The 27,774-nt window shown below is 30.6% G+C and overlaps 8 protein-coding genes across 8 annotated transcripts, besides 4 other annotated features; 6 read left to right on the top strand and 2 right to left on the bottom strand.

The window, feature by feature from the left end:
- Positions 1–1,760: 1,760 nt before the first annotated feature.
- Positions 1,761–2,675: a mobile genetic element.
- A 681-nt stretch (positions 2,676–3,356) lies between these two features.
- Positions 3,357–4,683, top strand: TVAGG3_0518350 (protein serine/threonine kinase protein; the record flags this gene model as incomplete). Its single annotated transcript, XM_001583281.2, has 1 exon — positions 3,367–4,644. The coding sequence occupies one exon, from the start codon at positions 3,367–3,369 to the stop codon at positions 4,642–4,644; it is 1,278 nt and encodes a 425-aa protein (XP_001583331.1).
- Positions 4,684–4,893: 210 nt separating this feature from the next.
- TVAGG3_0518360 (helicase protein) lies at positions 4,894–6,671 on the top strand (the record flags this gene model as incomplete). Its single annotated transcript, XM_001583282.1, has 1 exon — positions 5,055–6,404. One exon carries the CDS (start codon positions 5,055–5,057, stop codon positions 6,402–6,404), a length of 1,350 nt encoding a protein of 449 aa, XP_001583332.1.
- A 301-nt stretch (positions 6,672–6,972) lies between these two features.
- On the bottom strand, positions 6,973–8,151 carry TVAGG3_0518370 (protein kinase protein; the record flags this gene model as incomplete). Its single annotated transcript, XM_001583283.1, has 1 exon — positions 6,973–8,151. The coding sequence occupies one exon, from the start codon at positions 8,149–8,151 to the stop codon at positions 6,973–6,975; it is 1,179 nt and encodes a 392-aa protein (XP_001583333.1).
- A 622-nt stretch (positions 8,152–8,773) lies between these two features.
- On the bottom strand, positions 8,774–10,260 carry TVAGG3_0518380 (protein kinase protein; the record flags this gene model as incomplete). Its single annotated transcript, XM_001583284.1, has 1 exon — positions 8,947–10,242. The coding sequence occupies one exon, from the start codon at positions 10,240–10,242 to the stop codon at positions 8,947–8,949; it is 1,296 nt and encodes a 431-aa protein (XP_001583334.1).
- A 2,989-nt stretch (positions 10,261–13,249) lies between these two features.
- Positions 13,250–17,034, top strand: TVAGG3_0518390 (ubiquitinyl hydrolase protein; the record flags this gene model as incomplete). The annotated part of the gene is made up of 1 exon (XM_001583285.1): positions 13,261–17,019. One exon carries the CDS (start codon positions 13,261–13,263, stop codon positions 17,017–17,019), a length of 3,759 nt encoding a protein of 1,252 aa, XP_001583335.1.
- A 3,455-nt stretch (positions 17,035–20,489) lies between these two features.
- On the top strand, positions 20,490–21,483 carry TVAGG3_0518400 (uncharacterized protein; the record flags this gene model as incomplete). Its single annotated transcript, XM_001583286.2, has 1 exon — positions 20,523–21,314. The coding sequence occupies one exon, from the start codon at positions 20,523–20,525 to the stop codon at positions 21,312–21,314; it is 792 nt and encodes a 263-aa protein (XP_001583336.1).
- A 251-nt stretch (positions 21,484–21,734) lies between these two features.
- On the top strand, positions 21,735–23,150 carry TVAGG3_0518410 (Rab guanyl-nucleotide exchange factor protein; the record flags this gene model as incomplete). Its single annotated transcript, XM_001583287.1, has 1 exon — positions 21,738–23,150. The coding sequence occupies one exon, from the start codon at positions 21,738–21,740 to the stop codon at positions 23,148–23,150; it is 1,413 nt and encodes a 470-aa protein (XP_001583337.1).
- A 320-nt stretch (positions 23,151–23,470) lies between these two features.
- TVAGG3_0518420 (armadillo (ARM) repeat-containing protein family) lies at positions 23,471–25,866 on the top strand (the record flags this gene model as incomplete). Its single annotated transcript, XM_001583288.1, has 1 exon — positions 23,507–25,750. The coding sequence occupies one exon, from the start codon at positions 23,507–23,509 to the stop codon at positions 25,748–25,750; it is 2,244 nt and encodes a 747-aa protein (XP_001583338.1).
- A 481-nt stretch (positions 25,867–26,347) lies between these two features.
- Positions 26,348–26,821: a mobile genetic element.
- Positions 26,822–26,851: a mobile genetic element.
- Positions 26,852–27,187: 336 nt separating this feature from the next.
- Positions 27,188–27,774: part of a mobile genetic element that runs on past the window's edge.

Here is a 27,774-nt window from a genome sequence, read left to right on the forward strand (position 1 = left end):
CCTCATTTCTCACCTCTTGAATTTTCATGAATTTCTTCGTAAAGACTTTGTTAAGACTTCTTCATCTAATTTCTCATGAACTTTCTTGTCTATGTTTTGTTGAGATTTCTTCGTAAAGACTTTGTTAAGACTTCTTCATCTAATTTCTCATGAACTTTCTTGTCTATGTTTTGTTGAGATTTCTTCGTAAAGACTTTGTTGAGATTTCTTCGTAAATGACCCTAGTAGTATATTTTTGGTGTAAATTTCATGAAAATTCAAGAGGTGAAAAATTAGGTGAAAAAACAGGTGAAATCTCACCTCTTCACCTAAAATATATTTTTGGTGTAAATTTCATGAAAATTCAAGAGGTGAAAAATGAGGTGAAAAAACAGGTGAAATCTCACCTCTTCACCTAAAATATATTTTTGGTGTAAATTTCATGAAAATTCAAGAGGTGAGAAATGAGGTGAAAAAACAGGTGAAATCTCACCTCTTCACCTAAACATTATTTTTGTCTGATTTTACGAAGAAGTCTTGACAAAACATTTACGAAGAAGTCTTGACAAAACATTTACGAAGAAGTCTTGACAAAACATTTACGAAGAAGTCTTGACAAAACATTTACGAAGAAGTCTTGACAAAACATTTACGAAGAAGTCTTGACAAAACATTTACGAAGAAGTCTTGACAAAACATTTACGAAGAAGTCTTGACAAAACATTTACGAAGAAGTCTTGACAAAACATTTACGAAGAAGTCTTGACAAAACATTTACGAAGAAGTCTTGACAAAACATTTACGAAGAAGTCTTGACAAAACATTTACGAAGAAGTCTTGACAAAACATTTACGAAGAAGTCTTGACAAAACATTTACGAAGAAGTCTTGACAAAACATTTACGAAGAAGTCTTGACAAAACATTTACGAAGAAGTCTTGACAAAACATTTACGAAGAAGTCTTGACAAAACATTTACGAAGAAGTCTTGACAAAACATTTACGAAGAAGTCTTGACAAAACATTTACGAAGAAGAAGTCTTGACAAAACATGAAAACATATATAATTTGTGAAAAGTGAAACATTATATAATGTTTTCGACCAAGAAGACTAACAATTTTCCGAATAAAAACTTCATTTATACTAAACATCTTCGGGGCTAGAAGGCACGAAGTGCCTGGAAGCCCCACTACCTTTTTTTTTTTTTTTTTTTTTTTATCATCGTTTTATATGATTCTCTTTCTTTTAATATCAATCATCGTTTTATTACATTCTCTTTCTTTTAATATCAATCATCGTTTTATGAAATTCTATTTCTTTTAATATCAATCATCGTTTTATGCGATTCTATTTCTTTTAATATCAATCATCGTTTTATGGCATTCTATTTCTTTTAATATCAATCATCGTTTTATGAAATTCTCTTTCTTTTAATATCAATCATCGTTTTATGACATTCTCTTTCTTTTAATATCAATCATCGTTTTATGAAATTCTTTTTATATTAACGAATGTCCACTTAGCATTGCAATTAAGCAAAATTCACCCGAAATTATCAAATTATTAACCGAGTTCGGCGCTTCAAAATAATTATACCTTAGCACTTTCTAACACCCATGTTTAAATACAATCTATTTATTCGATAAAATTATTTCCAAATTGTTTTCATTGAAAAGCAATAGTTTTTGATAAATAATTCTTATAAAAATCATTTATATTAACTTTTTGGTTATGGATGCCCTAAGATTCCATAAAAATACTTGAAATATGTATTATTATGGGAGTAGGGGTAATTTTAGCTAAAAGTGACACGCCTGTAAAAAGTGACACACCCATGAAGGGTGTGATTACCGATCGGTAATTTCGACAGTTTAGAATTTAAAATTTTTTATGGAACTGTTGCGAGTTTCATAAAGAATTTAAGGAATATAAGCAAAGATTTGAATCAAAATCTTAGACCTAAGCCGATCGCTTCGCTCGCGGCTTCCGCGAATTACAGATCAGCAAAGATTTGAATCAGAATCTTCGAACTAAGCCGCTCGCTTAGCTCGCGGCTTTCTTTATTATTTTAAATTTGCATATTTCCATCAAATTTGGATGCAATACCCCTCAATTCATTGTTGAGAATGCCAAGTCTTTTCAAGATAAAATTATTACAGATTTCCACCTTCAAATTTATACAACATTATAAAAATTTATGAATAAAAACTTGATATAAAATAATATTTTTATTTTTACTAAGAAAAAAAAAAGGTTTTTGATAATAAATTTATTTTATTTCGAAAAAGTAGCAATAATCGTAAAAGGGTATTGATAGGCTTGCTAAAGTAACTAATTTTAGCTGTCAAATACTTTTGTATTTTGAAGTAAATTAGTATAAATTTGTTTTTACTTTTATTTCGAAAAAGTAACAATAATCGTAAAAGGGTATTGATAGGCTTGCTAAAGTAACTAATTTTAGCTGTCAAATACTTTTGTATTTTGAAGTAAATTAGTATAAATTTGATATTATTTTAACTCCCTTTGAAAACCTCAATTTTCCATACAGAGGGAACGGGAATAGCATCCAATATTCCCTGAGAATGGTTGCGCATTCTCAGTTCCCTCTATATTTCGAACGAAGCTCTCATCGGTCTTTTTTTTTAATACTAAACGTTTTTTTCCCCTGTCACTTTTAGCTAAAATTTGGGTTTGCCGAAGTGTTGAGGTTATTCGGTTCATGGATATTAGTTGTCACTCATTTTATTCAAATTGAAACAATCCTTATTTTATGTGGTGAAACAAAGACTCCAACATAAGGCCCTTACAGATTTACTAAAAACTATGCAATCGGTGTGTTCGTATAAACCTTTTATTACGGCAGGATTTCTTTGGAAAATGATGGCACTTTTCCGGTTACTCCTCGATATCATTTACACGCCCTTCCCTTATAAATGATTTTTTGGAGATCCACTGCCCGTCCTTTGTGTTAGTACGCTATATAAGACCTATTTAAATCGATATTATCGCATAGGACACAAGCAGAAATTTGTATAGATTTGAATTTTATTTTCAAATGTAAATATAAATAATCTACATAGCATGAAACTTGTTTCACAATTAATTTTGAATAAAACCATTGAAAAATTACTTTTGGAAAATAAAATGGACTTATCAAAAATCTAAAATGGTAAAACGACACTAAATCTGATTCTGTAGCTATATTCGAAAAGAAACTCGAGACATTAATAAAAAAAAGCCGATTCAATTGAAATTCCAGAACCTCATGAAAATAGTTTTATATATCAAAATATTAAAACAATGTAATAAAAGTTGAGATTTTATTTGAATCAAATACGGCCAGTTTCTATCTGAAAATTTGAGAGAAAACTATGCTTTATAAATCGGATGTCCGATTTAGAAGGGTACCTCGATGTTAAGAGACCTTCAGAAAAGGATTGGCACATCAGATTTTGCACACTCTCCGGTAACGGGCTCTGTATGTATGAAGATGAGACCAAGATCGCATTGTCCTGTCAGATTATCATAGATCATGATACGAATATCTCTTGCAGTGATGAGAATGAGAAAGCTCTTATCTTCTCCATAACTTGTCCAAACGCAGGTGTATATGCTTTCCGTGCAAAATGTCTTGACTCTTTAGTAAAATGGCTCAACAAGCTTTTGCAGAAGCTTTACCCGAGCAATGGCATTTCCATTGATGATTTCGAGATCATATCAGAGCTCGGAAGAGGTTCCTACGGCAAGGTTATGCTTGCAAAGTATAAAAAGACAGATGAGCTTGTTGCCATCAAGTCAATTCACAAGAAGTTCTTGATTGACAAGCACCAAGTTAATACTGTACTTACAGAGAGAGAGATCTTGATGAAAGTCGATTGTCCATATATCATCAAATTACTCTTTTCTTTCCAATCACCATCCAAATTCTACCTTGTCCTGGAGTATTCATCAGGTGGTGATCTGTTCTCTCACTTGAGGAACAGCGGTAGGTTCACACTCGATGACATCAAAATTTACATCGCAGAACTTGCTGTTGCTATTCACCACTTGCATAAGAACTCCATCATATACAGAGATCTTAAGCCAGAGAATGTTCTTTTCTGTGCTGACGGTCATTTGAAGTTGACAGATTTCGGAATCTCAAAGATTCTCAAACAGCATTCAGATACAACATCCACAATGTGCGGAACTAAAGAATACATTGCTCCAGAGGAAATTCTTGGCAATCAATACGGATATGCAGTTGATTGGTGGCAACTTGGCATATTACTGTACGAAATCATTGCCAGACATACTCCATTTGCTAACGAGAACACACAGACCTTGTTCAAGAACATCCTTTCTAGGAATGTCGCATTATTCCCAATTCGTGATCCAGGAGCTAAATCTCTTATTGGACATCTTCTTAAAAAGGATCCCAAAGAGAGAGCTTGCTTCAAAGATATCCATGCTTCTCCATTCTTTGAAGGTTTTGATTGGGATACAATTGCAAACCACAGTGCAAAATGCGCTTACATTCCAGATGATTTTTCGAGCGATGACTGTGTTAATTGTGATGCAGAGTGCCAGGGAGAAAGACCATGCGAATCTTATGTTATGCCCGTAATGGAGAGATTTGAAAACTTCTCTTATACGGATAAAAGATTTACTCAAGCAGTTGAATAAAAATTAATTTGTTATTTTTGTTTTGTAGTTAAATAGTCTTATTTTTCCTATCATCTATCTTTCCAATTTTTATTTACTCACCCAAAAACATGTTTAAATAATTTAACAAGCTAAACAGAGGTTAATGGTGTAGCTTTCAACCTGATCTGAGCAAATATAAAATTTCATATTTATCAATATTATGAAATCTCATAAAAGAATATACTAAATTAGAATAATATGGATTTTTGCTATAATTTCAAATTTTTACATCAATGCTTTTTATAAGAGATAAATGGTATATTGTTGATGTTTATGTCCATCCTTACTTATTAATCCTACTAGAATGTTTACTTAATATATATAAGATGCTTGGCTAGATAATGAATGATAAAATCTTCTAAAAAGTGACAAATTTATAAAAGTGCCAAATGGAGGAAGACAAAATCATCAGTTTCCTTGATTTAAAGCTTGCAAAACCGATTATTCGTGCTTTAAATGAAAACAACTTCACAAATCCAACAAAAGTTCAGGCAGAAACTATTCCAAAAATCCTTTCTGGCCAAGATATTTGTGCGACTGCGATCACAGGCTCAGGTAAATCTATGGCCTTCTTGATCCCAATCGTTCAAAAACTCCTTACTTTCAGAGGTCTTCCTGGTCCAAAGGCCTTAATTATGAGCCCAACAAGAGAACTTGCCCAACAATTAAAAGCTGTATGTGACATGCTTGCAGCACACTGCGCAATTACATCTACATTGGTCATTGGTGGTGTTTCAGATGAAGAACAAAGAGAATTACTTACACCTGCACCAGATATCATTATTGGTACACCAGGTCGTTTTATTGACTCCATTTTCAATGCCAAAGTCCTTAAACTCGAACATCTTCAGTTTTTCGTCCTCGATGAAGCCGATAGACTTCTCGGAAAAGGATTCGAATCACAACTCAACACAATTGTCAGCCAATTACCAGAAAAACATCAGACATTACTTTTCACAGCTACACTTAACGACCAAGTCGCTAAATTAGCCACTAAAATACAGAAAAAGTCTTCAGAAAAAATTTCAATCAACCCATACATGGAATTAAACCCTAATATTACACAAATGTTCATTAAGACCAAGAAAGAAGAGCGTCGTCTTCCTTATCTTGTTGCTCTTTGCAGAAATATGTGCAAAGATAAAACATTAGTTTTCTTCCCAACGAAAGCCCTTGCACATCACGTATTCTTACTTTTCAAGAACCTTGGCATTGCTTCCGCCGAGCTTCACGCTGATCTTTCCCAAACAGCACGTAATGAAGCAATTGAACAGTTTAGAGAGTCAAAAGTACAATATTTACTTGCTTCAGATCTTGCAGCACGTGGTATTGATATTCCTGATATTGAATACGTTATTAACTTCACAATTCCAAATGAATTAGAAAGATACATCCACAGAACAGGTAGAACAGGCAGAGCAGGCAAGAAAGGCACTGCCATCAGTATGTATGTCACTCCAGAAGAGAAAAGAGTCATGAAAAAGATGCAGAAGAACTCTCCTGGCGAAGTTCAGTTCATGACCATCCCAGATAACCTTAGAGACCAAGCGTTAGAGAGTGTGAAACAGTACGAAGAACAGATCGAAGAGGAAAAGAGGAAGGAAGAAGAAGAAAAGGAAAAGAGAGCTGAAATTGCCGCAGAAAAGAGAATGAAGGCAATGCTCGATATCGAAGAGGAAGTTCCTCAAAAGATGCCTGGTGAAGATGCTTTCAAGAGGCATAAAAAGAATAGAAAATAAAGTTATTATTTATAGATTTATTGAATTTGAAATCAGATCTTGTTTTTTTTTTATGATATCTATTCCTAATATTATCTTTGTTTTTGTTTAAAATATGACATGATGAACATTAAACAAAAAGCATGAAATATAGAAACACTAATACTTTGCACCATGTGAAATAAGAAGCTGGGCTGTTTCTTTTCTATTATGATATGCTGCAATATGAAGAGCGGTTTGTCCATCATTATCTTTTTCATTGATGTTTATACCATGTGAAATAAGAAGTTCAGCTGTTTCTTTACTATTTTCTGGTGCTGCAAAATGAAGAGCAGTTTCTCCACCATTATCTTTTTCATTGATATTTATACCATGTGAAATAAGAAGTTCGACTGTTTCTTTACTATTGTGACTTGCTGCAAAATGAAGAGCGGTTTGTCCATTATTATTTTTTTATTGATATTTATACCATGTGAAATAAGAAGCTCGGCTGTTTCTTTACTATTTTTTAGTGCTGCAGAATGAAGAGCAGTTTCTCCATTTTTATCTTTTTCATTGATATTGATACCATGTGAAATAAGAAGTTCAGCTATTTATTTACTATTTTTAGTGCTGCAGAATGAAGAGCAGTTTCTCCATTTTTATCTTTTTCATTGATATTAATACTATGTGAAATAAGGAGTTCGGCTGTTTCTTTATTATTATTAAATGCTACATAATGAAGAGCAGTTTCTCCATTTTTATCTTTTTCATTGATATTAATACCATGTGAAATAAGGAGTTCGGCTGTTTCTTTATTATTATTAAATGCTGCATAATGAAGAGCGGTTTTTCTATCATTATCTTTTTCATTGATATTCGCACCATGTGAAAGGAAGTATTCGAGTAAGGATGGAATATTGAGCCTTGCTGAATAAAGAAAGCATTTGTTAATATCATTAGTTTGATCGAAATAAACTAAAAATGCTTCATGATTATTATGCTTTGCGCAATAAAATAAATCGATCTTTATTTGGTATTCGTTCATCAAGAATGTAACAAAATCTATGTTGTGTGAAATAATTGCATATTCCATGCATCCCCAATATGGTTCCATATATTTCAAACATTCACTCATGATTTCTTGATTTCCTCCTAAAAACGACAAATTAAGACATGTATAAGATACATATGATTGAAATTTTGTTCTTAATAACTTGAAACAATCAACTGCTCCATGGTAACAACACAATTCAAGTAATGAATATCCATTGCCAGAAAATGGATATAAACTACTTTCAAGTTTTTGATCTTTATCAAATCCTTCTCTTTCAGTGAATGCAATGAATCTTTCTAAGTCATTATGCATAATTGCTCTGTAAATTGTATCTTCTGTATGAATATCGATGTTTTCAGATTTAATTTTTTCGAAATTGTCCGATTTGTTTAATTTGATTCCATATTCTTTATAAAATAGGTATCCAACACTTAATTGAACTTTGATTTTCTCGTTTATTTGATAATTATCATATATGAGTTTGGCGAGGGAAAAATAAGCCTTCGTATAGCGATTTTTAAACGGAATAATTGATAAAATGTCGCTTATAATAGTATGAGGAAGACGTTTCTTTGAATCAATCAACTCTGTTTTGATCATTTTGTAAATCTTGTTTATTTCTTCTTCATTTTCGGTTTTCAGTTGATACAATGCATTATACGAATCGATGTAGTTTTTAACCATACTTCGCAATTCGCTGAACTTATTTAGGCGAGTATCTTGATCAGACATTAATAATTTTTTATAAGGACACATTTCAATTTTACCATTTGAAACATCTTTAAAATCCATTGAGGAAAATAAATGCTACATTATATCTGAGGAAAAATGCTGATCACAAAGATTTCGGAAATCGTTTATGCATTTTGATTAAGTTTGTAGATATGAAATAACATAATAGCAACATGAATGTCTAAACCAATAAGAGTTTCATCCAGATGATTATGTTAAAACCATTATATATTTTTCCCCCAATGTTCTTTCAATTTCATTGAACGCGAGGAATATCAAATATGAAGTTAAGCATTTCGAAGGGATTTTTAAGATTATTGCATATCTTTTCAAAATATATGTTATTTGCATAAAAATAGAATGCTTAATTATTGATAAAAAAATCAATCTTCTTTTCATATGGTCAAGCTGTATATATATAGAACCCATCCATGTAAATCTCAATCAAAATAGGTAAATGTATAGGAAATAAATTAATAAATTTTCTAAATATGTTAATTTTACTTTGTTTTTTGTTCAATTAAGCTTATAAAAGTATCAAATATTATCCGATTTAAAATACCTTAAAAATTAAAGATAATCCTTCTGATAATATGGATGCACATGAATTGAAATGCTAATTGTCTGATAGTCGGAAAGGAATTCGAGATGTTTTTTAATAAAATTTAATCTTTGTATTTTTCGCATTTTACAAATGCATTAAATAAAAGTCAGTAATGCAAATAATATATTTATAAATATCAAACAAAAAATATAAAAAAATATAATAAAATTTGATAAATTCGAGAAATTAAATCAAAACATATTGAGGAAATCACTAGTGGCAATTCTATCCATTGAAGATGATCTAACAAGAGTTTGTACTGGAGCAACATGTGGAATATCTTCTTCGCATTCAGGATACCATTCTCCAGAGAAGATATCTTCAGTAATAAATGGATGACTAAGTGCCTGTTCAGCAGATAATCTTGTATTTGGATCAAATTGCAATAAGGATTGGCAAAAATGAGAGAAACAAGAAACTAAATTGACATCATCATCTGTTTCGAGATCACAATGATTCATGATCAAGTTTTCAAGAGATGATGGTCCTGTTTCTTGGAAAATTGAATTATACAAATGTCTTTCAAGTAAAACGTCATTTGGATCCATTTTGAGCTTATATCCATCTCTCGTCATATCAAAGAACTTCCACCATTGTTTAGAAGGTTGAATCATCGAATCAGGGAAAGGTCCAAGTAATGCAACCATAGAATGAATTGTATCGAACTCAGTATTCGTTGCAAATATTGCAAAATTAAGAAATAGCTCACTGGCAATACATCCAGCACTCCACAAGTCGATTTTGTTTGTATATGGTAAACCCAAAATCACTTCTGGGCTTCTGTAGAATCTAGATTGAATATAATCACCTGCTCCTGTTGGAGACATTGATGCTGAACCTAAATCTATGATTTGCAAGTTATTCATGTTTTCATCGTCGAATAAAACGTTATCTGGCTTTAAGTCGCAATGTGTAACTCCATTCGCATGTAAAAATGAAACTCCCTGCAAAATTTGTTCCATTATATTTCGAATTGTACTCAATAATTGGGAAACTGGCCTATTTTGATAAATTCCTTCAAATAATGACCTGAACAAGAGAGGCTCTACGATAATTACGTGATTGTCCATTTCAAAACTAGAAATAGGCATAATTATATGGCTTTTTCCAGGATGATCTGGGGCACTTGATAGAAGTTGATGCAAGCTGACTTCTGATATGCCGGTTGCATGGTATTGTGGTAAATTTTTAATGATTTTCATTGCAAAAAATGAATGAATATCGCCTAATAATTGACATTTGTAAACGTAAGAAAAAGTACCGTTTCCAAGAGTATCGATAACTCTAAATACATTTCCGTTGTTATCTTCAATTAATTCGTGGACATGAACAACCTTGTGGCCATCGATTAAAGTATCTTCCCCGAATATTTCCTCTGTTGTATTTAATGGCCTCCCAAGCTCAAAACTTGGAGGCTTGAATATAGAAGGATTTATTTCATGAAAAGTATCTTGGACGTTGATAGTTACTTGTTCTAATATCGACATCCAATTTTTTGATAAAATTGTAAAGTTAGTAATTTTGATAAGATTATTTTATCAGACAAAACTGTTTTTTTAATAAAATGGAAAATTATATTTTATATTTTCCAAAAAAAATTAGGTCAATTGAGATTTTCTGAGTGTGCTTAGAAATATCAAAATTTGTCTTACACCAAACACTATTTAGGAAAACTAGACAAATAAATTGAATTGTAAATTCAATATTCAATTCACTTCATAAAAGAAATTTTTCCTAAATGTTAGTCACCGTTACGGTTTTTTCTTTAGGGGCGAGCTTGCGAGCCCCCAAAAAAAGAAAAAACCGTAACGGTGAGCTCACATTTCGGCATAGTTTAAGTCTAGGTTTTGCATTTTAAAATGTTTGTTACCTTATCTTCTTTCAAAAAGTGGCAAAAATTTGTTTGAAATTTGAAAAAGATATTTTTATTTGCATAAATGACATTCAACTAAGCTGTAGCATGATTCTTTTGCATGCTCTAGTTTTTTCTCAGTTCAATCTCCTTCCATACTCTTGCTTTTACCAGTAAGATCGCACCAAAATTCTCAAAATTTAAGATCTCCAAATTTTATGTCCAACTCCAATTATCAAACGCCCTCATTAACGCCACTCATAGCCATCTTTCATGCATGAGAAATTGTTATTAGAAGATTTTTTACGGCTAATTATCTGATTCAATTCAGATCAATACTCAAAGCCCCATCATTTATTTATAAATCCTTGTTTGTCGCCTATGCGAATAAAAATTCTTTTTATATTTTAAACAATTTTTTTTCACTTTGGAAGGAGAAAGGTGACTAACATTTTAAAAATGCAAAAACCGACTAAACTATTTCAAAATCTCTATTGAATTGATTAAATGAATTAAATGCGGTCATTTTGAAAGTCATTCCTGCAGCATTTATAACATTGCAAAAATTACCAGAAAGCTTTAATCTTTTTTCAGATTTTGTATAAAATATCATAAATTACGAAGAAATCTATATGGTTTGATTGATAAAGGATAAATACAGTTTTAATATATCTAAAATATTAGGAACCCTCTTGAAAAATACAATCTTATCTGTGAATTTGGATATAGAATTTCATGAATTGATGCATATGATATATTTAGAAAGCAGTGGTGTAATTTTTGTTAGAATTTGATATATGTGATAAATGTAGAATGTTCAAATCCTAAAATTTGATGATAAGAATATATAAAATATGGTAAACTTTCCGTAATATGTCAAATATCCACTCTAAACATGCACTTTATTTATTTTTAGACTTCTATTATTTTCCAAATAAAAATTGAACTTGGAATTTTGAAGAGAAATATAACATTTTTATTTGAACAAATTTTAATTTTAATTTTTTTTTGAAAAATTTATTCGTGAAACTGTGTTTTTGATACAAAATAGATGAAAAAACATATTAGTAAATCTGTAAAATAATTTTATTTTGATTATAAAAATTAAATACCCGATAAATACTTGAAAATTATACAATATTTTTTTTGTAAAATTATTTGCTGTATAAATCATCAAATGATATATTCTATGAATGTATCTAGTGATATCAACAATTAAAATCATTTTAAGGATTACATTCATACTTTTTGCTCACCTCAAAAGATCTAAGCATTTTATGATTAGTTTTGTTAGCTATTCAACATTACAGCATAACAATATTTGTGAATATGCAGAAACAGTCCAAATTCATTTTTTTTATAAAAGTTTTATCCTCATTTCTCTTTCCTAAAAAGTGAAAATTGGAGAAACTTTCCAATCTGACAAAATTACATATTCGATAATCAATGTTATCCGAAAAGAAGTTCGAGTTGGAACTGGAATATTCAATGATTCTTTTCCAAACGCCGTCAACAATAACTTTCCAAGTACACTTCGCATCCCTAACTCTGTTGTGCAGTTTGATAAAGTATGGCGTGTTACAGAATTGGGAACATGTGCATTTGCAAATTGTCAAAATATCAATTCCGCAAAAATTGGTTATAATATCGAAATATTAAAAGAAAAGGCATTCTTCCGGTGCTATAATTTATTAAGTATCGCCTTTGAAAGTCGTAGTTGTTTGAAAACAATTGAAACTCAGGCATTGTATGATTTATATAATGTTAAAAGTATTGAATTCGGGGGTGACCGCCTCCAAATTATCGGAATTTATGCGTTTGGATTTAATTTTCAACTAAAATACTTAAGATTCCCTGCATCTGTAACTTATATCGATTTTGAATCATTAAGAGGATTGGAAAAACTAGAAAGATTAGATTTCTGCGGGAAACAAGATATTCATAATGATGTCTTTTATAGGAACCCAGAACACAGTATTACTTCAAAAAATGTAATCATTAGAGTAACTTCAAAATATCCAATCAATAAATTTGGGTTAAATGATAGTGTAACGGTTGATAATTCAATGAATTGTTATTTTCCCCAAGCAATTGATGAGTATGAACTCCAGTGTCGATCTCATAACAATAAATGCTATTACGGCTTATTCAATTCATTTTTGTTGAACTTAATCTTATTATATAATTTTTAAACAATTTATTTTTGATCAATATATTTCATCTTACATTTTTAATAAACTTTAACCTAAAGCTGCTTGATCTCTGATTCATAATTCTTAATTTCATCTAAAATTATACTTATATTACTTGAGCTTTGGATTAATACCTAATTTCTCCAAAATGACTAGACTGCATTTTGTTTTCACGGATCCGGCAGATCGCTCGAGTTTATCCTTTTTTAAAGTTATTTCAATTAGAAATTCAATATTTATCTTATTTTACCCATTCAACAATCATTATGAACTATATGGGCACCTATTCTTTCATTTGTTATCTTAATTCATGATAGTTTCTATCATTGATGATGAACATCTATATAAATCTTCAAATTTTATTTCTTCTCATATAATATCGAATAAATATCTTGTTTATTAGATTTGTCGTATTTTTCAGAGGGGTCAAAATTTTTTTTTCTAATTAGTCAAAATTTCAAATGAGCAAACACAAACCACCGCAAGATGGAACTGAGTCATTAATATGCGAAGGTAAAACATACAGTGGCTCATTTTATGTAGATTCTGTCGATAAACTTTTAGATGTCTACACATCCAAAAAATTTCTTGGCGACAATTTATCTCTTTATGTTGAAATATCAAGGAAAATTAATAGCTATACCGATAGTTTGGTTTTATATTTTATTTTTCTTTCAGATATAAATTCAAGTTTTTCAGGCGAGGTCGAATTTTCACACCCAAACTTAAATACACCATGTTACAAGTCAGAGAATCCAAATCTATATGTATATTCTAAGACTTCCAGATTTTATTTTAAAGAAAAACCAAATACGGTCATTCCCCAATTCACAAATGGTTTTGTGCTCAAATTCAAGCTAATCGAAAAAGAAAAAACAGATTTTCAAAACAATTTCTCTTCATTGAAGAATAAATTGACATTTCCTAGTACTGATCCAATTCCTTTAAATCCATTTCTTACTCATGTTCAATTTACACGTTCCAGCAGTCCAACAATATTCTATTCATCAGTTTTTGAATTTGAAAAAACAAAATTCGCTTTTGCGCTTTACAGAGACGAAAAGCAACCAAGATACAAACTAAACGCAATGTTATCAGCAGGAATAAATCTTAAATCAACATTAAAACTTTCAATAAGTATTTGCAATACTTCATTCACAGTTGAGATGAAACCAACCATGAAAAACCCAACATACGATACAAACCTTACAGACAAGGACGTTGAATCGTTTTTGAATAAAGAAAATGTTAATATCTTGGTACAAAGCGATTCTTTGAGAATTTTCAATCCAGTACCTACCACACCGACTGAAACAAATAATTTGTGGGGATCTAGGAAGGATACTCCAACTTACGCGTCAAAATTAAATCCTTTTTCATTTGCAGCCAAAAAGGAGAAACAAGAAGAAAAAGTGTTGGACTTAGGAGACAGAAAACCAGAAAAAGAAGAAAAAGAAGAAAATTTGGACAAAATTATTCAAAATAAAAAATCTACATTTACACCGGCTTCTATGCCAGCTTCCTCACTTCCTACACCAAAGATTGTTGAAGGATTCGTTGGCCTGCAAAACCAAGGCGCAACTTGTTACTTAAACTCGGCCATTCAAAGTTTCTTCCATACACCAGCATTTAGACGTCTTGTTTTCCAGATTCCTACAACAGGAGAAGAAGATCCGGCCAAATGTGTCCCCTTAGCCCTTCAAAGATTGTTCGGACAGATGACATTTTCGAATTCAGCAGTTTCCACCAAAATTTTGACTACTTCGTTTGGATGGACGTCAACAATGGTCGCACAGCAACACGACATACAGGAGTTCATTCGTGTTTTGACTGATAATCTTGAGACCAAATTAAAACAGTCGAATTTAGACAAAGAACTCACAGATATATATGTCGGCAAGCTAAGAAATTACAGGAGAGGCATAAATGTTAACTATGTCTCAGAAACAAACGAAATTTTTTATGATTTGTCGTTACCTGTCCTTGGCTGCAACAACATCGAAGAATCCTTCAGCAAATACATCGAAGTTGAAGAACTGACCGGCGAAAACCAGTATAACACTGAAGAATTCGGTCTCCAAGATATCAAATTAGGAACTGAGTTTGTTTCATTCCCATCTGTTCTCCAGATACATCTCGGAAGGTGGCAGTACTCACAAAAGTCCGGAACAATGGAGAAAATCAACACAAAGTTTGAGTTTTCCGATGAACTCGATCTCACAAAATTTTTGGCAGAAAATAATTCTGACAAAGACGGAAAACCAATTTACAAACTCACAGGAGTACTAGTTCACAGCGGAAGATACGGTGGAGGACACTATTACGCCTATCTTTGGAACGAAGAAAAGAAAATGTGGATAAAGTTCAATGATTCAATTGTAACGACTTCAACAGAAAAAGATGCAATTAACGATAATTTCGGCGGTTTGTCAGACGCCGGAATTGCAAAAACTCATTCCGCTTATATGTTGATTTATGTCAGAAAAAGTGACATTGAGAAAATCATGAAACCTGTTGAAAAAGATCAGATTCAGAAACACATATTAGATTGGCTAGAAAATGGAGATAAACCTGTTATTTCTAAAGAAGAAAAACAGTATTTAAAGGTTTCTTTTGTAAGATTCGATGAAATGACAGGTTTCGGATCGAATTTGATACAAAATAAACCTTCAGAACAAATCGATTTCGAAATTCCGGTTTTGAATTCACAACTTTACAAAACCGCTTTTGAAAAATACAAAACTCATAATTTAAGGTTATTTGAATGTAAACTAAAACCTGAGAAATTATTAGCGAATGACGAAGCAGTTCTTCATTCCACGAATGTATTGAAAGAAATTGTTGTTGCTGTAGAAATCAATGAAAACAACAATTTCGAAGATCCAACAAACAAATTCTTGTTATTCCCAAGATTGTACAAAGACAAGAACTTAATTCCTTTGGAACACATGTTTATTGATTCTGATTCAACAATATTTAATTTGGAAATGTTTTTGAGAAAAAGAGAAAAAATCAACAAACCACTTAAAATTTCTGTTGTTTCTACAGATAGTTCAATTACGACTCTTAAGAGATCGAGTCGTTTTTCACCAAATATAACAAATGGAACTGCTTTTGCCGTAGAAATAGAAGATGTCGAAGAATACAACTACGAAAAAGATGAAAATGGAATTATTGATTTGTTTAAATTCACTCCTGACTCTTTCTCGAAGTTTTATGATGAAAATAACAACGCTGGCTATTTGGATGTTTATGAAATTGACAACGATCAACCTCAATTTACTTTTAAACCCTCAAAAGTGACAATGTCAATAGATGAACTGAAATATCACCTTTCACGGGCGTGCGGATTTGAATATCAGCCACAGCGCGATTCTTTGCAAATCTTCAAGCAAGGAACTGATGGAAAACCATCTGATACGAGTATCAACACTAAAACATATCCTCTTGTGAAATCATTATTTTCTACAAATAATGATTCGAATTGTAGAATTTACTACAATTTCATAAAAGACGTCTCTGAAGCTGCATTGGCTGATATGGTTGCTTATAGTGTTGTTTATTCGGAAGATAACATTCATAACACAAAATCAGCGAAATTAATCCTTCCAAGAGGAAGAACTTATAATGACATAATTGTTGAAGCATCAAAGAAATTTGAAAAAGATTTGACGAATTGCCAAATATTAATTTTCAGTTCCGATAAATTAATTAACCAAATTGTTGTTGATAAATCAATATTAGCTTCTATTTATCAAACAATTAGATTAGAAATTCCTAAAAAAGTGACATCAAATTCAAGTCAAAAAGTAGATGGAAATTTGACAAATTCTGGCCAAATATTTGAGCAAGAAAATGAAATAGGAATTGAAGTTACAAAAGCGAATCAACAAAACATTGGAATTTTGAATGTTATTTCCAAAGAAAATACTATGAAATCAGAATTTATTTGCGGAGGAATTATTTACATAAAAGAAGATGAAACATTGGCAGAATTATCTTCTAGACTTGAAACAAAAGTTGCTGAATTAAATAATGATAAAGGATCTTACATGATTAAACCACAATACGCAGAAGCAAAGATACCAACAGAAAAAAGTGTTGTTTTACATATTATGAGGAATTGTAAATCAAATAACTTGGTTTTCGATGTTTCGGGTAAATCAAAACAGAAATCAACACCTATGGCAAGAGCTACTTCTCTTAAAATTTATAATTAATTTGTATATTTTTTTAAAATATTCTTTTTTTAATTGAATAGCTTTTTCTACCGAAGCCATAATTCATTGATTAGTCTTATTACTTATGTTAACATTACGCGCTGAATGGCACATCATACTCTGTTAGCATTGCCAAATATATATGTTCTAGGAAAAATGAATCAAAACAATTAAATTAATCTAGAGTGTGTGGAAATAATATCTATTTCATTACCATTCTTTATCAAAAATCATTCTAAATAGATTTCCATATGGCTTAAAAAAACATATCATCTAGATTTATTGTTTTCAGCCTTGTAAATTAATCATAAGATTTATCTCTGAGTATGGCGATTGATATCTCATTTGATGTTTCAGTTGTAATTATATTACAAAAAGTATTTTCCTTTTTAAATATTTAAGGGAATATGAGAGTGATTGAATTCTTAAAGGGATACATGATCGCTTAATAACCAACACTTCAATATTTTACTTCAGAAAAAAAATTTCAACTTCACCTCATTTTTTGACACAAATCATGACATTTTACTTTTGATGGAATGGTATCAACACTATAATATCATTGGATTATTTTCCATTCTCAATGACATTTAAATACTTAATGCTTACTTTTAAGTATTAATCTTATCTTTTTTTTATGTAAATTTGAGCAAAATTCTTTTCTCGCAAAATATTAAAATTTAAAATTAAATCCGATAAAGAGTTTCGTTTGATTAAAATTCATTGTTTTGTTTTATAATTTAATAAATTCTTTTAAACTTCAATGCTTTTTTATAAAAGATTGGAAAGTGTAAATCTTATACACAATAAAGAATCATTTAATAATGATTTTTCAGAATATCAAATAATTTTAATCTTGCAGCAAAACGAATCAAATACCAAAATGTTGACAATTTTTAATTTCTTAACCTTAACTTTATGATGTTGTTTAGCTTTCCTCGAAATGGTCTGTAATTTGTTTATTCTATATTGACAAATGTAAACTATACAAATAGGCAAATGAAGAATTTTTTTTTTGACTTAGGGAAACAAAATGAATTTGTGAGAAACTGTTAATATATTTTGTCTACTCAATATGGTTTTAAATTATTTATTTCTATAATTAACTTTTGACTTTTTAAAACTTAGATAGTTTTAACTTTGAATACGATATATTTACAATGAAAAAGAGTAAGCCGTTTTTATATTCAATTACTTTCCATCTAACTATTCAAAATCAAAAGCGTTGGCTGATTCAATTATTATTTCTTCATAACATGCCAGAAATAAACAATAAATTATCATACTATTCTCTTCATTTTCTTCGTTTTCAAAAGTTTCTTTCAAAGGAGTGATCACCTCACAAATTGAGAAACCATCATTAATGAAAACCAAACGAATAATGAGAAGTATTACATGGGATTTTAATGGCAAAAAGCCTGAAGTATACTACTGTAACACAAGAGGAGTTCTTCCACCTTTAAAAAAGAAATACCCACGTTCTCAATTTGAAATGATAGCAGCCCGTAATTCTTTTTTAGAAAAATCACATACAGAAAAAGGCATCTTTCCCATTCCTTTAATGAAAGATTTAAGCAAAGTTTTATCAGAAACAGAAGAAGATGCTCAATTTTCTCGCACCGCAATCATAGATATTCCATCAGAAACAGAGTTGTCTTTTGATCTAACTAATGTTACTGATTTTATTGATATGGATTGTCAAGATTTCGATTTTGGTCATATATCTGGCGATGATTCAAATTCTATAATGGAATTTTCGACCATTACCATTTAAATACGCATTTGCCAATATTTCGCATGTTAGAATAATTATTTGATTTTTTTTTTCTTTTTGGCTTTGTTATTTACAAAAACAAATACAATGCATTTTATGAATTCGTATAGTAATATATCATACAATGCATTGACATTTATATATTTTTATGAAATAAAGAAGTTATTGTTAAATTAAACTTTCAGAATCAATCGTGATGACAAAACTTCGCTTCATCTAATGCTCTATACAACAACCAAAGATACTTTACAAAAAACATGATCAGCATTTTTGCAAAAGTCGAATGTTATGTCAAATCCTATCCTTATTATTCGCTGCCAATTTTTTTTGTGTAATTTACTTTACAGATCGACAAATCTCAATATTTCTGCAGATATTAAAACTTATGTGTCATGATTAATTCAGAAAATATTTCAAACAAAGTAAACTTTTCAATTTCATTTCATTTTTTGACATGTAGTCAAATTTTTCACACTTTTTTGACTACTCAATTTAGGAGTGCATACAAATTTTTCAATAGGAAACATTCTACATTGATTCAATTGAGATATGAATATTCATAAATGATCCCAAAATCAAAGGCCAGTAAACATCTCAACAATTAAAAAATCTAGAAAAAAAATATTATATTGTACAACATATATAAAATTTCCCAGTAAAAGATGAAAGAAAAACTAACGTCTACTCTAATGAAAAAGCTTGAAGAACTAATGTCATTCAATGCAACAATGTGAAGAAAGATTTCTCCATCTCTAATTTTTACATTGATATTTATACAACGCTAAAGAAAAATTCCTTGTGGAGTTGAAATATAAACATTTCTAAATAAACATGACATGCGCTTACACCATTAGTATGATTTAATCAATATAAATTAATCCCTTTCTAGAGAATGAAATAAAATCATTTCTGTGCGAAATAATTACACAGTCTATGCTTCCTTAATTAGTTTATTGATATATCAAACATTCACTCAAAGTCTCTTCCTAAAAACGATACTTCTAGATAATTATCTTAGGATATTGAAACAATGAACTGCTATGTAGTATCAATATAACTCAAATAATGATTGCCTTTTTAAAAATTGGATATAAAGCATATCAATTTTGTTCGACACAAAAAATTGCAAAATCATGTATAGATTCATTGAAATACATCTGTTTGGATTTGATGCTTTCTAATTAATATCATGATTAAGAAAAATAAAATAAAAAATTGATTTTTCATAATAATAATGCAATTCCGTTTCATTGATCGGATGAAGCAGAGACAATGTACTGAATTGCCATTTTTAGCATAAAAAACTGGTTTTTCCATTACAATTGAAAAGTCGACAACAACAAAATTTTTTTTTAATCTTGAGAATCATAATTGGATTTTTTTTTGTTTTAAATGAGTAAGAGTCAGAATCATAAACAAAATTTAGTGATCAAGAAAACATCATCCATAGTGTTAATATGAGCTGAAATTAGCATCAACAAATCCAAACTGACAAAACTTTTCAGTACCATTTCATCAATAAACACCTTTACTCTAATACTAATGAATAAGTGCAATGCTAGCATCATACACTTTTCTTTCACCCAGTAAACATGAAAAAATTTGAAAAAGAGTGACACTTTTGATAATTGAGAATAATTACAATTATATGATCTCATACACGTCAAAAACATTTATTTTGATTGTTTAAAATTTATGACCAAAAAGTGACAATACGTTGTGAAAATTCATGAGTCGAATAGGGCTCACAAGATCAATTCTTGTGAATTCCGCTCCAATCCAATCTTCTCCTATTAGGTCAGAAACGAGTTCTGTCATTGAAGTTAAAAATGATATAACTCAGGAAGATGTAAACCGTTTAATTGCAGAAAAACATCGTTTATCACAAGAAGCAGCAAAGCTAAAAGCAAGAATATCTCGTTTAGAAATGCAAAATAAAATAAAAGAGCGAACTGACAAAGAAAATCCTCGTTTTTTAACTAGAGGAGAGTTTGAATACCGAGCAATTGAACAACAATTGATTCAACAACGTGCAACGATGAATGAATTGCTAATGTCAGATAAAGCAGCGCAAATTTACGAATTAAAAGAAAGCATTCGATTAATCTTTGAAGAAAAAGAACGATTAAAGGATCTTCAGTTAGAAAAGCAGATGGAAATCAATGCGAAGAAAGCAGAATGGGAAGAACTGCAAAGAACAGACGGTCCTGAGATTTTTCAACAACAAATCATTATAATTGACGAGCTTAAAGAAAAACTGGCTAAGTTTAGGAAAGCCAATGAGAAATTACGCCTTAAAGTTGAAAATCTCAAAGATCAGAAAGAAATCGAGACAAAACTTGCAGGAAGCCAGCCAAAAAGACAAACAGACTACTTGCGCATTCTTATTCGTGATGCTGAAGAAGCAACAAAGAAAATTGACGAAAAAATCGAAGAATCTATTTATCAACATTCTGAGATTATGAAAGGACTTCATATTGAGTTGCTCCAAAAGGGTCTCGATAAGGAATCTTTACTTTAATTAGTTTTTATTTAATTTATTGTATTTTTAGATTTTTTAAGAGAACTTTCTGTTTGAATAGCATTATCAAGGCCAATTCAACCATTTTTATTGGCTAGATTTCATTGATTCAAATTTTAGTTGATATTTTCAGGAAATATTTCTGAATATTTTGTATTTTTGTTTGTTGGATATTAAAAATTGTTTGTTTTTATTATAGTTGACATATATTTACTATTTTCGTAATCTTTAAAGCAAATTTATTGAATGAAAATTGTGAAATTCGTTTTCAAACGCCATTTATCCTTCATTAATAATCTTTCTCACTAGGCTTTTATCCATTTCTTGATTCACATTGATGAAAAAAAATTTTATCCATCTGTAAAGAAAAATATTTTTTGACACGTAAAATAAAATGACAAAAATAAATTTCATAAAAAACAAATGTTCAATTTTTTCGCCGCAAATGATCCAAATTACTTCGATTATGTGGTTCGAGTTACACAAGATGGCAACGGCGGATATAATTTTGATTCTATTTATCAAAAATCTCAAAAAGTTGCCGATGATTTAAATAAACAACTGGGAAACTTCTGTTTTCCATATAAAGATACTCCATTACCAGCATCAGAAACACAGACATACTATTTTGCATTTACAGATGAAAAGAAACAATATTCGTACTGTTTCGTTCATTCTAGAGAAGAAAACTTAGTTCGTAGTGCTTTTACGTTAGTTTCAAGATACTTCCACCCATCGTTATTCTGTGAAATTGTTCAAAGTGTTGCAAGCTACTATTCAAAATCGAAATCTGATGCAGAATCATTTTTAAATAATATACTTCATCTTCAGCTTATCAGAAGACCGTACGACTGGTCATTTACTATCAAAGCAGGCCTTGAACTCCAAAACTTTGATCATTTAAGCCCAGAAAACGAGATTATGAAATTACAAACGTTTTTATATTCTAGATTTGCAGTAAACGACATCTTAGCATCAATAGTTGCTACAATGCTTGATGCTCGTATCATAATTTTGTCTTCCAACATCGAATTACTTGGCCAAACTGTATTTTCGATCTTAGCTTTACTTTATCCACTTAGATGGCAGGGAACATTCATTCCTTTGCTTCCAAGTGTTGCACTTACCGCTTTAGAAGCTCCTTTCGGCTACTTAATTGGTGTTCATTCAATTATGGCCTCAAAACTACTTGAGGAATCAGTTGAAAAGTACTTTGTTATGAATGTTGATTGCCACTATTCTGTTGTCATCGGTATGGATGACTTTCCAGCCGAAATTTTGGATTTAATTGATATTTATTCGAACAAAATCAGAGAACAGATCGCTAAATATAAACCAATATTCCCAATGATGTACATACAAGTCCTTGTTCGTGAATTTATGATCCAAATCTTCTCCACGGCCTATGGATATCCAATTTCTTCTCCAAACGACCTTGCTGCTGGTTTTACACGTTACAAAGAGAATCTTTCGGAAGATTTCCCAGCGGTTATCAGCCAAACACAGTTCGTTGACGTATTTATTCATCAATGTTTGCAAGATGACCTCGAAGAACGCGGAAACCTCGAAGAACAGAGGAGCCAGTCAATGGAAATAATCAAAGCATTCTGGCCAGACCAAGAAGTCACTGTTGCGAAGCAAGAAAAAAGAAGGAGAAGCAATGCAAAGAAAATTAAGTCCGTTGACACTTCACCGGCCATTAAAACGTTCAAGACATCAAAGGCAAAGCTTGTTGATATCCATCCGAAGGCTTCTGAAGCTCCTCATGAGACAAGACCAAGATTATTGTTAAATGATGACATGAACCTCTTCAGTAACGAAATGGAAAAGAAATAATTACTGATCTTTTATTAATTTATATATGTTGATTGTTCTTTGTAAAAAAATTAAATTCAATATTCATTTTTTAAAAAATTTCATATGCTAGACCCATATAGCACCACTAGTTATGACCAGTATAGACACTTTAAAGCTCATTTATGTTATAGAACACATATGAAATATTCACATTTCAAATTATTCAAAATTATTAGACCAAAGACATAAATATTTCCGAGTGATCTCACTAATGCGAACTGATGTTAGAACTGCTGGATCTGAAAAGCAAATTTAATTAACTTTCTCTAAGGAGGAAGTTCACCTTTTAGTCGAATTTTTTTTCACCACCAAAAACTTTTTCAAAAACTCTTCAAATGGATGAACTTTTAAGCATATTCATCAAGGCAAGTGATCCTAATTGCGAAGAGTTTGATCAATCACAGAGAATGCTGGTCGAATTATCTCAAAAACAGCCAATTGAAATCACATTTCAAATTGTAGACATATTAAGAGAGCATAACAACCAAGACAAGATTCAGTTCTTACTTTTGATATACTTGACCCATTCTTTCGAGCAATTATTTAAAAGAAATATTCAATTTGATGTAAAATCTTTTGAAAACACAATGATTCCAATTATATTCAACTTGTTTTCATGCGAAAATGACGAAGTACGTTCAGTTGCCGTTAATTTACTCTCAAAAATCATTACATTTGATGAAAAAGTTTTATATGATCAAATTTTCATCAATATGATCATTTCTTTTCTTACAAGTGACAACAAGCAAACAGTTCTATCATCACTCGACTTCATCCGCAGCTTCTGTCCTCATGTTCCTTTAAATGATGAATTAACTCAGATTTTATTTGGCCAAGTAATTAACTACATCACATCAAACGATGAAGATATCGTTATCCACACAATTCAACTCTTTTCTGAAGATCCAATGTCAGTTTTTGTGTTATTTCAAACAGATGAAGAACAAAAGAACTTTATAGATGCAATACTGAGTTTGGTATCGAACACAACATTCAAAAAATATGTTTTGGAGTTCTCAGAACAATTTTTAGTTTTAAATCCGAAAAAAATTAATTTTATTTTTCCAATTTTCAATCAGATTGTTTCTGATTTGACGTCAACAGACATAAATGACAATGAACTCTTCCATTCCTTGTATACTCTTGGAGCAATCGTCCAAAATGATTTGAAATTAAAAGATTTGACATTTTTATCGGAAAATGTCAAACAAATCTGCGAAATCCTCATTTCATTGTTATCTAAAGAGGAAATAGATAATCCGAAAGACGATGAATACGATGTTTCGACTCTTCCTCATCATATTCTTCGAGATTTGGCCGAAAAATACTTCGAACAGATATACCCACTACTTGTGAATAAGGTAGATGAATACGAACAGTCTACAGATGTTAATAATCGTATTGCAGCTGCAAAATGCTTAGTAATTATTTGTACACAAATCAAACAAATTCCTGAAAAATTATTTTCTGAAGTTTACGAAAAAGTGACAATGTTTTCAGGGGATGAAAATTCAAATGTAGTTTTTTATGCATTAACGGGATATGCATTATTAGTAGAATCTAACCAAAGCTGCGAAAATTTCTTATCTGACATAGAAACATTATTTGAATTATCTCACTCAGAAATATACGGTGAGAAAGCTATGGTATGCATAGCAAAGATCACTGATTGCCAGGATTTCAGTAGCTACGAGATTTTCTCAATTTTGGCAGAAAAAATTAATGAATTTGATATAAAAACTCAGAAAATGGTTGCTTTGATGTTTAGAAGGTTCCTACAAGAGCACAATCAACTCCAGGATGAATCAATCCTGCTTTTGTTCGAATCTATCCTCAAAATTCTTCAAGATTGTGATATCCAAATCGCAGAAACGATTTTGACATGTATTCCATACATTTTACCAGAGATTAATACTTCCGTACAAGATAACTACAATGATCTCTACGCGTTGTTCTCTGAATGGCTTCAAAACGGCGCATTTGCTGCATTAACTGCAATTTCGTATCTTTATTACGTAGATTCGTCAAAGTTTGACGTAGAAACGATTCTTAATACAATTGCGCAGATGCTGGACAGCGAAGAAAGTGAAGCAGAGAAATTTGCTATCATAAGTTATTTCCAATTATTTTTGATATTCCATGAAAATATTTTTAAGTACGATCAAATTCCCCTCAAAATTTTACAATTGATTTCATATGATTCTGACAAAAATGTCAGGCTGAATGCATTGTATTTGTTCCCACAATTGATAACAACAGCTCCACAAGAGTTAGTTATTGCAATTTTCAAACAATACAATGAATTTATTTCATCTGAGTTTTTCGTTGAAGAATCAGCTCAAATGGATCAAGAATTCGTCTCATCTATCATAGAATTCGCAATACAATGCATAAATATGAAAGAGCTGGCCCTTGGATTCAAAATTATCAAAAGAATTATTATTGATATGAGATTTCTACCAGATATACCAAGAGAAGTCATCGAGAGTTTATATAAAATACTATCCTCGTACAAAATACCACAATTCATCCAGTTGGCTGCTTATATCAACCAAATGTACTTAAGCGAGGATGAATAACTTTTATATTATGTTGTTTATTTAACTTATAGAGTAATAATAAAGTTTCTTGTTGTTTTATCTTACTATTTTTTGAGATTCTCCTAATTTGATCCGAATTTTCCTTGATTCAATGCTTTTCAGAAGAAATAATAAGATATTTCAAAATAATACGCATCATTCGTATTGATCATATAGCTAAAATGATCATAAAAATGAAAATATTTTCAATTTCTATTTCATTTCAACTGTTTATAGCAGAATTTGACTTTTTATCACTATTTTAAAATGTGAAATGCAAATAATGAACTTCAAAAGCAATATTAGGAATATTTGGAAAACGTTCGACTTTTTTTCTTGAAAAAGCTCAAACTGAATCAACGACATGATACTATACTTGGTAATTAGGACGATATTTGATAAATTGAAAGAAAAAATTTTCAATTATAGTGGACGTTCAATGTTTTTAAAGATTGAAGCTACAATACCGATCATTGCACGGATGGGAACATTTTTCATTGTCATGATTGCATGGTATTCTCTCAATAAAGCTATAAAGTCCACAAAACAATTATTATTCGTATCAAAATACATCACTTCATCTTACTTACGAACAGTGAGTAGGGGTAATTTTAGCTAAAAGTGACACGCTTGTAAAAAGTGACACACCCGTGAAGGGTGTGATTACCGATCGGTAATTTCGACAGTTTAGAATTTAAAATTTTTTATGGAACTGTTGCGAGTTTCATAAAGAATTTAAGGAATATAAGCAAAGATTTGAATCAAAATCTTAGACCTAAGCCGCTCGATTCGCTCGCGGCTTCCGCGAATTACAGATTAGCAAAGATTTGAATCAAAATCTTCGAACTAAGCCGATCGCTTCCCTCGCGGCTTTCTTTATTATTTTAAATTTGCATATTTCCATCAAAAGTTCATAAGGTAAAAAATTTCGTTTATATTATTGCAAAATAAAATCTTCATTATCAAAATAATATTAAATAATAATATAATATAATTTATAAACAACTATTATTTAATAAAGTTTAATTGCCAAGGTTCATCTAATTTTTTGATTTTTAATGTTTTATGAATGAGTAGGTGACAAAAGTGCATACTCTTAAACAACCGTCGGATTTCCGGGTGAAATCGTGACACACTTTCGTCTTTCGTAGGCAGTGGTGGTTGTTACAAAAGGTAACTTCGAATGTAGCGTGAAATCTGCAAAAAAAATTCTGAAATTTGAATGGAGAACACAAAAATTGAATAGTTTACGTCAATAAAAAAGAGAAAAATGAAGCCAATGTGTCTCGAACCTAGGACTTAGAGCAGCAATCCCACTGTTTATCAAATTACACTACATGCATCTCTCACCTCAGTGAATGAGATCAACTATATGATAACTTTTCCCCCATTATATTCTTGTGGAAAAGTGACAAATAGCAACTTTGACCCTCTCTCTTTTATGAATTTTATTTATCATGTATATATCTAATGAAGATTATATATGTAGAAGATAAGTACCTTAATATGTACGTAAATTTTAATGAAATTTATACAACATTATAAAAATTTATGAATAAAAACTTGATATAAAATAACATTTTTATTTTTACTAAGAAAAAAAAGGTTTTTGATAATAAATTTATTTTATTTCGAAAAAGTAGCAATAATCGTAAAAGGGTATTGATAGGCTTGCTAAAGTAACTAATTTTAGCTGTCAAATACTTTTGTATTTTGAAGTAAATTAGTATAAATTTGTTTTTACTTTTATTTCGAAAAAGTAGCAATAATCGTAAAAGGGTATTGATAGGCTTGCTAAAGTAACTAATTTTAGCTGTCAAATACTTTTGTATTTTGAAGTAAATTAGTATAAATTTGATATTATTTTAACTCCCTTTGAAAACCTCAATTTTCCATACAGAGGGAACGGGAATAGCATCCAATATTCCCTGAGAATGGTTGCGCATTCTCAGTTCCCTCTATATTTCGAACGAAGCTCTCATCGGTCTTTTTTTTTAATACTAAACGTTTTTTTCCCCTGTCAC

This window comes from Trichomonas vaginalis, chromosome II, assembly GCF_026262505.1.
Source record: "Trichomonas vaginalis G3 chromosome II, whole genome shotgun sequence".
Lineage (NCBI taxonomy): Eukaryota > Parabasalia > Trichomonadida > Trichomonadidae > Trichomonas > Trichomonas vaginalis.